This window comes from Fukomys damarensis, unplaced genomic scaffold, assembly GCF_012274545.1.
Source record: "Fukomys damarensis isolate Sample0158 unplaced genomic scaffold, DMR_v1.0_HiC HiC_scaffold_4, whole genome shotgun sequence".
NCBI lineage: Eukaryota > Metazoa > Chordata > Mammalia > Rodentia > Bathyergidae > Fukomys > Fukomys damarensis.
This window is the reverse complement of record NW_022900916.1, coordinates 43,897,186-43,910,097: the sequence shown is the minus strand read 5'-3', so window position 1 is coordinate 43,910,097 and position 12,912 is coordinate 43,897,186. Positions and strand designations below refer to the sequence as shown.

The following is a 12,912-nucleotide window of genomic DNA, read 5'->3' as shown; positions in this document are numbered from 1 at the left end:
GTTTTGTTCTGCTTTTCAGGATAAATATTTTGGGTTTTTAACCACTCTACCAGCTCTGTAACAGCAAGGCAAAGAAGAAAACACTCAATTATCAAATGAAATTCAACCACACTTAATACTTAATCTGAATAAATTAAAGTCAACCCCATTCTCACTTTGGTAAATTAATTTCACAAATAAATGATCCACTGTAGACCTGTGCTATGATTAGGCCCTTTCTTTTCCTTATATATTTTTAAATACAACATTTATTTTTTATCAAAGTTATACCTGCATATACTCTAAAGAGGAAACTTCTAAATGGCTTTTTAATAAAAATGGAAGTATTTTATATTCATTCTATTCCATACCAAGTAATCTGGATTTTTTTTTAGAAAAGTCAATTTTTACCAGATTATTTTGGCATTTAAATTTGATATCTCTAAACTGATTACCAATATTTTCTTGATTTTTCAGTTTTAGATATTATCCTACTTATTTTTCAGTATGGGAGAGAGGTCTTTAGTATTTATTTTTATTTTGTTTGCAGTGCTGGGGATTCAAGTCAGGGCCTATACAACACTGTGCAAGTACTTCACTGCTGAGCTACAATCCCAGCCCTGCATATAGTTTTAAAGATAACTTTAATTAGAAGTGCAATGATAATGAATCACACATTTTAAAAATATACAATTTCAGGGCCTAGGATTTAGCTCAGTGGCTCTGCCACCTGCCTTGCAAGGGTAAGGTCCCAAGTTCAATCTGCAGTACAAAGAAAAAAAAAAATACACCCCCCCCACACACACATCATTAAGTTTTTCTGGCCATACTAGGGGTTGAACCTAGGCAAGCACTTTATCACTGAACTACATTCCCAATCCTCTTTATTTTTTGAGACAAGGTATTGCTAAATTGTCCAGGGTGGCTAAAGTTTGTGATCTTCCTACATCAGCTCCCTCATTTGTGATTACAGGTGGGTATGGCTGTACCCAATTCATTAAACTTTTACATGTACACATTCTTTGTGAAAACATCATCCATGAAAGGTAATTTGTGACCTCCAGAATATCTCTTCCCTACACTAGGTAACCTCTAATTGACTGTCATTTAGATTAGTTAGTATGTTCAGAATTTCATGTAAGGGGAAATACTTTCTTGGGCCTGATGTCCTTCCTGGCATAGTTATTTTGCTACCCATGCTGTTGTATGTTTGAACAGCTGGTTACTTTGTATTGCTGAATGGTGTTCCACCACATGGAATATATTATTTGTTCCTTGTTGACAGTCATTTGGGTTATTTTATATGTTGCTATTACGAGTAATCCTGACACGCACACTCATATAAAAGTCTGTGTAGACACAGGCTTTCACTCCTCTTGGCTAAATTCCTAGGAGTGAAACAGCTAGATCCTATGATAGGACTTAAAATTTTAAGAACCTACTAAATTAGTTTTCAAAGTGGATTGTATTACTATATTCCTTTTAATAGAGTTTAAGAGTTTATTTATCTACACCCATGAGAATACTTATGTTCAGAGTTTTGTGTGTGTGTATGAATTTTAGCTATACTACTAGGTATGTGGTGTTACCTAAATGTAGTTTTAAATTACATTTCACTATTGCGTACCATTTCTGAATAATGTTTCATATTCTTTTGGCCATCACATATATTTGGTAAAATATTTGTTAAACATTTTTAATTGGGTTGATTCTTTTTTATGATTAAGTTTAACAGTTTTATATACAGTATAAATAAAAATAACCCTTCTGTGGGTTATGTATTGTGTAAATATTTCCTATTCTGACTTTTTCTTTGATGATATCTTTGGATAAGCAAAAGATCTTACTTTGATGAAGTCCAAGGTAATACATTTTCCATTTATATATTACAATTTGGGTATTTTAAGTATCTTTCCTTAGTCCAAGACACAGAGACTTTCTTCTATATTCTCTAGGTCCACTATAGTGAGTTAACTTTTTTTTTTAAAAAATCATGTGCTAAGTTTGAACTCAGAAAAACAGTTTGTATTTTAATGCCCATTAGTTCCGATACCATTTTTGAAAATAAAAGTATACAAGTTGTTTTTGCATTTTCATTGCAAATCAATAGGATCAAAGTTGGGCTGGGGAAGGAAAGAGGTAGGCTATAAAAATAGATGGGAAAAAAGAGACAAGGGAATCATAACTAAAAATATTTTACTTTTAAGAAGAGCCCAACTTCTGTGACTCAGTCAAAGTCACTCAAGCAAATCAACATCCCCTTGGTTAAATTTATGCTCTTCTCCTTCTAGATCCATCACACCCAAAATTCCTCAGGAATACGGAAAGCCCATAAATTGGTTTAATTAAAAATTAAAGAACAAGAACCTGATCCTAAGATAAAGAAATAGTTTGAGAGAATTTAGAGAATGCTTAAATGATCCACATTAAAAAAAAAATACTGGGCCAATAGTTGTAAAATGGCTAGTATCCTGGGGTGTAAGCCGCTTTTTACTGGGGTTTACACCCTCCCAAGGGAAGTATAAATGTCCCCCATTCTGGGAAACAAGGTGACCCTCTTGAGTGCCTATACTCCATTCCTTTGAGTGTGTGCCTTTTAATTTCTGCCTCATAAAAACCTTCCTGTGCCTCTCATTGACTAGTCCTGAAAATTCTTTTGCTGTGATGGGGAATGTGCAAACCTATTCTAGGGTGAGGTGAGTTAGGCTCCTTATACCAGCTTTGGAAACCCAGTGACAACAGATCATTACATATGTATGGATCTCTTTATCTATTACTGTAGTTTATATATCTTGGAAAAGGGTAGTAGCAACATTTCAGTTCTGTCCTTTTAAAAAAATTTAATTATAGTTTATTGGTACATTTTAGGTGTACAATATAACATTCATCATTGGGAATTTGTACCTATACATGACATATCTTGGTTCTTATTTTTCCCCCAATTCCCCTATTCTTCCTTCAACCCTTCTGCTCCTCCTCACTTACAAAGACTTTGTTTCTTTTTTTTTTTTTTCTTTTTGAGACAGGGTCTCACTATGTAGTTGAGGCTGACCTGGAACTCACTATGTAGCCCAGGCTGGTCTCTAACTCACAGCGATCCTCCTGCCTCAGCCTCCCAAGTGCTGGGATTACAGGTGTGAGCCACGATGCCTGGCTTGTTTCTTTTTTTTTCTTTTGTCACAGACACTTCTTGTTTGGACTTTTTCTTCAGTCCTGTCCTTTTAAAAAGTTATTGCATGCAGATGAAAACAACACTGAGATTCCACCTCACCCCACAAAGAATGGCAGCTATCAAGAAATCAACCAATAACGAATGCCTGCGGGGTTGTGGGAAGAAAGGACCACTTCTCCACTTGGGAGGGAGTGCATACTGGCTCAACCACTGTGGAAATTAGTATGGCGATACCTCAAACAACTAGGATTAGAGGTCCCATTTGACCCAGCTGTTCCCCTGCTGGGTATCTTCCCAAAAGAATTAAAAGAATCATACTGTAGTGATATATACATACCCATATTTATAGTGGCACAGTTCTTAATAGCTAAAACTTGGAAACAGCCCAGTTGCCCATCAACTGGTGACTGGATAAAGAAAATGTGTTTTTATAAAATGGAATATCACTCAGCCATAAAAAAATGAGAAACTAGGGACATTTACAGCTAAATGGATGCACATTGAGGCCATACTCTTAAGTGAAATACTTAGGACACACATGTGTAAATACTAAATCATTCCTCTGGTGTGAGAAACTGAAAGTGTAAATGAGGACCAAAATGTATGGTAGATAATGGGTAAGAGGGAAACGAGGCCCAAAGGGAAAGGGAAAGGGTAGTGGACGGGGTTGTGGAGAGAAAAAAAGGGTAAGGAATAAATACGAGAAAAGGAAAAGTCTGTAAATAGGGAGAGGTGGAGGGGGTTGAAGAGAGGTCAGGGGAATGGGGGAAGAAAAAAGAATCAAGATACACCATGTAAAGGTACAAATTCCCAATGATGAATGTCATCATACTGCATACCTAAAATGTACCAATACACTTCATGAATAAAAAATGTTATCCTAAATAACTGCATTTACATGTAAATTTAGAATCAGTTTAACTTTTTAAAAATCCTACTAGGACTTTACAATAGCACTGGATGGATGTGTTAATTCAGGGAGAACTAACATCACAAGTGCACTGAGTCTAATGACTCCTTTATACAAACAAGTGTCTCCTTTTATTTATATTTGCTTTCATTTTTCTCAGTTATATTTTGTACTTTGAATTGTACAGGATTTATACACATTTCCTGAGAATAATCCCCAGATATTTTATAATCTTGCTATTACTGTAAATACAATTTTTAATTTCATATTCTGACTGCTGATATAGAAATAAATTTATATATTTATTTAAGATCATGAAACTTTTAAAACTCAGACATTACAAAATTCCTTTTTTTATATTCCATATGTTTCTTCATTGATGATCAAGTACTGTGAGAATGAAAACATTTTTGCTTCTTTTCGATACTTGACACATTTATTTCATTATTCTATTTTTTCTGACTCAAAGTATGGCCTACAATGTCTACTATTACTTTGAACAGAAGTTATGAGAAGATATTCTTGTCTTAGTTTTGATTTTAGGTGGAACACATTCAGTCTTTTATTACTAAGAAATAGTTAGTTGTAGGTTTTCCATATGTGTTTTTAACTGGCCAAACACATTAACACAGTGATAATATTAGGATCTTATGTACTATTGCAGTTTATTCACACCAGAGAAACTAATGGGTATTTACACATGTGTGACTTATTTATTTCACTTAGGAGTATATCTTCAATATGTATCCATTTTCCTATGAATGAATCTATTTTCTCATTCTTTATGGCTGAATAATCAATTAAAGCTGAAAAAAACCACAGTGATAATCCTCTGAATATATATAAAATATACATATATATATATATGTATATATATATTTGTTAGTTTTGTTTTTGTTTTTGTTTTTGGTACTGGGGATTGAACTCAGGTCTTTGCGCTTGCAAGGCAGGCCACCGAACCACTGAGCTAAATCCCCGGCCCCAAATATATTTTTTTTAAGGAAAGGATTATTTTCTTGAACCTGCATCATTTCTCAGACAGCTTTATATCATCTTCACTACTCATATTTTACTGTATGCCTGAATATTTTACCCTTGTCACTCATCATATTTTACTATGTGACAGGTTATTTTGACTGTACAAGGTGTGATTAAAACACAAGGTGTAAATGAAAGTTAAAAAAAATTACAGTGGAAGAAAGATTACCATTAATCCCCCAAAATACTTCCCATCACGTTAAACACTTATTCTATCATTTTTGCCATTTTCTGAAGCAGTTTTCTAAGTCCTCCATGACTGCCTTTTATTTCCATGATGTCCAGAATAGATTCAAAATGTCTATGGCAATTTCTGTCAAATAAAAACATGAAACCTGGCACTGTGAAACTTCTGGCTCTTCTCCCAAATAAAAATGATTATGAAAAGTAAAGATTATGAATCAATCAGGATAGAACAGTAGCCATGACATCACAACTAAAGACACCCACGTAAGAGGACTTCCAGAACCACCGCAGAAAGTGACAATAGCAATGGGATAAGTGGTAGAAGTGGAGGGTAGTGTTTTGAGGGGGATTAATGACAATGTGTCTTTTATCGTCACAAATTCTTTAAAAAATTAAAACATTTACTGTATTTTATCATACTCTGTATTCTAGAGATAATAAATTTTGCTCGGTTGATGGCTGAACATTTTTGTATTCCTTTAAATACATTTGACATATGTTCAAGAATGCAGATAAACTACTTGGAAACAGTTAGACCTCTTTAAATCTTGATTTTTCATCCTCACCACAAGAGACCAGGCCATTATTTTATCATACTGCTGGGTATAACCTCACAAGTACCTATCCAGTGATGAGGCCTGTGAATTAGAAGACTTTCTACTCTGAGTAGTTATCCTGGTCCTGTGTTAGTGCGGTTCTCTGCCAACCTTCAGTTTATTCACAGACAATTAAGGATTAATATTTAGCTGGAGGCTGCAGGTAACCCTTTTGAAACACTTGTATCTGTCTTCTCTCTTGTTCCTATTTTAAAAAAAAACCAGACCTGAAGACTCTGACCGGCCTGGCCCGCTTGTACTCCCAGCTCTCTCCTCCAATCAGGGAGTGTGGAGTTATTCCACTGTCCTCCCTGGGCCATGGCACGGAGAGTGAATGAAGGGATTGCTTCATCTGTTTCTATTTCTTAGCAATCATTGTTACTCACTATCTTACTGTCATGAAAACATATTTTTGTCCTGTGTTTCAACTGTGGTGGTAAATACAATTCTCCTTTTCTTTACCTTGGGCATTAGAAATCCTTTTATTGCATACTTTTCCCACTGTAAATATAATTCTTATCCCTTCTCACATAATTTTTAGGTATTGGGCCAAAATTTCTATATTACAGTAATTATGCAGATGGCATAGACAGTGGAGATGCAGTATTTACTATGATTACTTTTTATGATTCTTTTTTTGTACCAGGGATTGAACTTGGGTCCTTGCACTTGCAAGGCAGGCAGCAGAACCACTGAGCTAAATCCCCAGCCCTACTTTTTATGATTTGAGTTGCCATAAACACACACACACACACACACACTCACACAGATATAAATATATTTGGATTTTTTTTTTTTTGAGACAGGGTCTCTCTATGTAATGGAGACTGCCCTGGAACTCACTATGTAGCCCAGGCTGGTCTTGAACTCACAGTGATCCTCTTGCCTCAGCCTCCCGAGTGCCAGGATTACAGGCACATGCTACCATGCCTAGCTGGATTTTTTGATACAGGGTCTTACTATATAGTTCAGGCTGGCTTCGAACTCACAGCAATCCTCCTGCTTTAGCCTCCTGAGTGCTGGGATTACAGGTATGCACCACCATGCTTGGCAAACTGCTCAATATTTTAATATCTAAGCCTTTTGTTTTTAATTTCTCCCTATTACATATTTAATCTAATTCCAAATTCTAATACAATTTATCAATGTAATTAAGACAACTCCAAACTATTCCAGGTAGGTAAATCTCTTCTCAACTTATCAAGTTTTGTCCATTTAGTCAATAGAGTTGTCTGACCTGCTGCTCTTTAAACTCAACTATCACTTTGAAGGTCCTCTATTAATCACTACTGTTTTTCCTTTTCTCTCCAAAGGATTTCCTGTTTCCAAGATGTTAAATCATTGCTTCGTACTTTATTTTGATGAATTCTATAACATATCAAAGTAAAGAGAAGAAACATATGTTTTAGGTATGTCTGAGAAATATCATTGTTTTACCATCACACTTAGTAAGAGTTTGGGTTGGTACGAGCTCTATATTGTAATGATCTTTTTCTCAGAATTACAAAGCCCCAGTGCACTGTTTTCTGGGTATCAGCATTACTTTTCACATCAAAATAAAAGCAGCAGGCTGGTCTTTACATTGTGTTCACTGCCTGACACACAGTAGGTACTAAGTATTTACAGAATAAAGCATTGTTGAAGAAATAATTCTGATTCCTTTTTGTGTGTGTGTGTGAAGCCTATTTTCTAGATCTGGAAGATTTTATAATTTATTTTATCCCAAGTTTCTAAAAATTCACAGAATGTATGCTGATAAGTGCCTTCCTTAATCTATTTTAATGAGCATTCAATGGGCTCTTTCAATCTAAAAATTTAAGTCTTTCTTTTTTTCAGCTTTAATTGAGTTTATTGGTACATTTTAGGGATACAGTACAGTTACATTCATTGTTGGGATCTTATACCTCTACATGACAAGTCTTGATTCTCATTTTTTCCCCTTGTCCCTGCCCTCCCCTCACCCCCTCCTCCCCTCCCCATCTACAAACACTTTATTTCCATCTTGTCATTATCTCACATTTTTTTCTTTTCCCTTATTACCCTTCCCCTACCCATCTCACCTTCCCTACACCTTTAGCTCCTTTCTTCCCATTTCTAAATGTCAGTAATCTTATTAGGGTCTTCTGTATTATTGCAGATTATTCACACCAGGGAAACTATTCGGTATTTACACATGTGTGACTTATTTATTTCACTTAGGAGTATATCTTCAATATGTATCCATTTTCCTATGAATGAATCTATTTTCTCATTCTTTATGGCTGAGTAATATTCCATTTTATAGAAAAACCACATCTTCTTTATCCAGTTTTAAGTCTTTCAACTATAGAAGTGTTTTTTGATCAAGTTAATTGATAATATCCTACCTCTAACCTTAACTTTTCTTAGGATTACTACCATTTGATGATAAAGTACCTAGGCAGATACTTAATTTTTCTTGTATTTGTAAGTCAGTTTTCCTGTTTTTACTCTTACTCTTCTTTCTGGAAATTTTCATTAATTTAATCTGTTCATAGTGTATTTGTATCTTGTGTGGCATATTCATACAATTTCTAAGAGCTCTATTTGTTCTTTGAGGCTTTTTTCTTATTAAACTTTTGTTTTATATATGTTCTTTCTTTACAAACTTCTCCAAGATTAATAATAGGTTGTCTTCTGATTTCCTTCTCCCATATAATTTTTTATTTGTTCCAGGTTGGCCCCTCACCCCATTACTTCCCTGTATTAGGCCCTGTCTTCCATATTAAATGCTTTTATCAAATGTCTGATGATAAGGATATATAATTTTCAAAACCGTAGTATTAAAAACGTAATTTTTTCTGGGATTATTTGAATGGGAAATCCTTGTTTTCTGCAGTTTTTAGGTGTTTTTGGCTAGTCTTAGGCTCTTAGATTATGGCTGCCAAGTACAAGCTTGTCTGCCTGCAGCATTCTGAGAGTCAAACATGTGAGCTGGCCAAGGTCTCTGGTTCTCAAGCTGCAGAACAAATGTTTACCTATCCCTGCTTCTACCTTCAGATGCTCTTGATACATACTTCCTTCTCTCTTCTATCCCAGTCCAGGTGCCTGCAGAGGGTAAAATTTGCAATCTCTGCCAACACAGGAAAAAGAGACCTGGGGATCTACGTGTTTCTTGAGCAGATTTATAACAAATCCTTCTTCACTCTTACTTTCTAGGGAGGCTCCATACTGGCAATTCCAGAACGTTTTGGTGACTGTATGATATAAAGTTTGATATAAGTTCGACTGCTTCTTTGATTTATCTCTGGGGCAGTTTACACTTTTTAAACTTTTTTTCCAGGATGGCTAAGTTAGATACCATTCAATCACTTGACTTCCAAAATATTTTTTCAAATTTTCTTTGTTATTTTTTTCCTCTCTTACTCTTGTCTTTATAGATTTACACCTTCTTGAGAAGTACTATTCTATGGTGTTAGGTTCTATATGACAAGCAAGATGCTGTATGTGTTCAATATGGTTTTTTCAGATCTCAATCTATCATTATTAACCAGAAGTTCTTCATCTCTATTTATTCTGCCTTACTATTATATCTGGCTCTGAAATTTATTTCTAGTTAGTTAAGTATAAAGAAATAAATTCCAATATGTGTTATTTCATAGCATTTTTCCTTATTTATAAGCAGTTTATTTTCTCTCTAAATTTTAATATAACTGGCCAAGGAAGATAATCTGGTAGAATTCTTATAATAGATCTAATGGATAGTTTTTTTTCACATTTTAATTTTTTAAAATGTGTCAATATATTTACTTACCTAAAATTTCTTTTACTTCAATACTTTAAAAAGTCTTACCTAGTCTTTCATAAATGCAGGAAAAATAAAATTGGTAAAATTTATAAAAGCCCATGAATATCCAAAAGGAACACAAGCTTAAAATATTTAGACTAATTTTTTCTACCCAGTACACGAAAGGGAAATGAGTAGATTTTTAGAAAAATTACCCAAAGAAGATATACATATAAGAGACACAGAGAAACAAAAGTGCAAGAGAAAAGAAACTATTATAATAAATTATGTATACAACTATTGTCCCCTGCCCATTACTATGTCATTTCCAGGTGGGGAGCAGAAGCCTGAACTGCCCTGGTGGGACAGCTGTTAGTCTAACTCAGTCACAGTGAGCCCCACCCGTCTCTGGACTGATGCATCTAGTGTACGAGCTTCTTTTGGCTTCAGATTTTGGTTTGGAATTGGGCATCTGGTCTATTAAGACAAATGAAATATGAAAGAAATTTGCTAGGATAGTCGAAAGAAACTTTTCATGATCTTAAGAGAATCACGAGACAGTTACTTCTTTGAACACTCACATGGATGGCTGGGACCCCAATGAATTCTGTAGTCTTTCTGCTGCCACTCTGGGGATGAAGCCACCCCACGAAGGTAGACAGTAAATCAATCTATCTGAAAGCCTGGCAGCCCCAGACCAGCAAGCAAGTGGGCATATACATTTATTTACTGTTTAAGCTATCTTGTAGAAGGATTATTGTTACTTGTAACTGAAATCTTTGGTACAATAATCATGAAGATGCAGATGGTTACTGATATTCAATTGAATGAGCTCTGTCCCAACAATGAGAAGTAAAAAAGGAAAAATTCCATTGACCTTCATTGAAAGACACCAAAGATACATTTAAAGCACATGTGTACAACCCAAGAGACAACACTTTCAATTACAAATACAGAAACAGATACTTACAAATATAAAACCCTTCTTTATGACTTGCTTATAAACTCAAAAAATTAGATAAAGAGCTAACTCTGAAGTCTAGAATTTGAATTCAGCTATGCTATTTAGCACTGCATGTCTAAACCTAGCATTACCTGTCTAGCTCAACTACTGATTACTGTGGCAATAAAAATCTTCCTTTGTTTACTTACTAGTGGGTGGAGGTCACCGCTTCAGTTGAAAATCTCTACTGTAAGGGAATAGATGCAGAGTGTGTGTTCTTGTGTGTATGTTGAGAATTCCTTCGGCACCATTTTAAAATCAGAAAGCCCAAGATTTTTATATTATAGTTATGAACACAGAATCTTGAAATGGCCATATGTATTACATTCAAACGGACAAATAGCAGTTTGGAGAAGGATGGTTTATCTAATTACTTTTTCAATGAGTGCACATGAAAGGACTCCAAATTACGTAAGTACAACAGTGGGCATGCTCTAAGACACACTACATTGACATGGCGACATTTTATAGGGTATTTATATAATGACAGAAAAGGAAAATGTATTAGCATATTTGTGTTTCTAACTACTATGTTCTTTTGAATTAACTAAAAGCAAGGGAAAATACTATCAACATATTTGTCTTTCACTCCGCAAATATTTCTTATTACTGATAATTTTTGAGCAAGGAACTGCGCTAGGTGTGGTCTGTGTTCTCAGAATATAAATTAAAAGACATCTAATGAATTGAGCAGTAGATGTTATAACTATGTTACAAATGACAACTAAAGAGTACAGACAATAATTCTGAAAGACTCCAGAACATTATTTGTTGGAATAACTGAGAAGAGTTCCACTGAAAAGGTGGTCTGTGAAACTCTCCTTGCAGGATGACACAGAGAGAAGCACAGTCATCAGAGTTCAAAAAAGTACGTAGGATGGATAAATAAAAAATGCAAAAGGCAAGCAAGAGGTGCAGTAGAATGGATATCACACGGGGAAGAGCTAACTTGAAAGGGCAGTAGATAATGAGACACAGGCAGCAAGCAGACCACATACTGAAGAGTGTGAGTCGCACTCTTAGGTGATGGGGGTCTTAATAATTTTTGCATAGTGGCAGGAAGATGTAATGAAGAAATCTGTAGGGAAATGAAGGATGAAGATAAACAAACAAACAAATTTAATGATGAATAAAAAATACACCTGAAATGGCTTATCTGATTTTCTAAAAGGGAAGACAATCTCTCTTTTATCTCTTCAAACCTCTCCTTTTCTTCCACTGAAACAGTTCCAATTCCATCAGGCCTGGTGGGGGAAAAGAGAATCAGTAATTTATATTGACAGAATAACATATGTTTTCTATAGGTACCCCATCTCCCATCTAAATAATCAAGGAAAAGGTACATCATTCCACGCTGTTCACATTAGTTGTATCTATAGTAGAAATTTACTGGAAGTATTTGCAGCCATTTGCTTCAAATTTTGACCCAGAATGAATGGAATGGAATTATTCTCTTTTAGACAGCCTTCAAGGTAAAGGATGATAATAAATATTTTCCATATTTACAGAAAATAATAACTAGTCCTTGAGAACGGCAGTGAAAAGTGTTTTATAGTGCTACCAAACATCTGACCAATTAAAGAAATATCCCTTGAATTGAAATATTCTATAAAAATAGACTGGATGTAAGCTAAAATATCTTAACTGCTTCCCTTCCAAATAAAAATGAAGATATTAGAGATTTAATTTTAGTTGTAAGAAATACAGAAATTTTAGATACTTGTAAAAGTGTACTCCTCTATTGTTTCTGTTTAAAATATTTAGGCATATAAGTATTAGAATAAAAGCAAATATAGAGAATAAAGACTAGCTTTGTTTCCTCTCAAGGTTTTTGTGTTTAACTAAATATCCTTAAGGAATCAATTCAAATTAATCATTACGATTAACAAGTAGATGTGAAAACTAAAAAGAAATTCTTCCTAAGAACTGAAAATATAAATAAATCTAGTAGCAGGGACTTAGAATTCTGTATTAATTTAAGGTACTGGTTGTATTACATTTGTCTAAAATTTTAACTATTTCCATCTGTTAACATATAGAAGGAACATATTAATCTTGTATTCATTTCAAACCTTTTTTTTTGTATTTCAACAACAAAAAGAGACACTTGCATTTTACACAATAGGCATTTTTATTAGCTTATTTTTTAGAATTTTTTTAACTCCAAAAATAATTCATTTATTGGGCCGGGGATTTAACTCAGCAGTTTGGTGGCCTGCCTTGCAAGCGCAAGGACCCGAGCTCAATCCCTGGTACCAAAAAAAAAAAAAAAAAAAAAAAAAA

The 12,912-nt window shown here is 34.5% G+C and overlaps 1 protein-coding gene across 21 annotated transcripts in view; it reads right to left on the bottom strand.

Moving 5' to 3' along the window:
• The window catches only part of Cadps2 (calcium dependent secretion activator 2), a 554,060-nt gene that overhangs the window by 127,601 nt on the left and 413,547 nt on the right, over window positions 1-12,912 (bottom strand). For all 21 annotated transcript variants that reach the window (XM_033758047.1, XM_033758048.1, XM_033758050.1 and 18 more), the window contains one exon: window positions 11,772-11,873. In XM_033758047.1, the coding sequence (XP_033613938.1) occupies window positions 11,772-11,873 (102 nt within the window). The remainder of the gene's footprint in view (window positions 1-11,771; window positions 11,874-12,912) is intronic.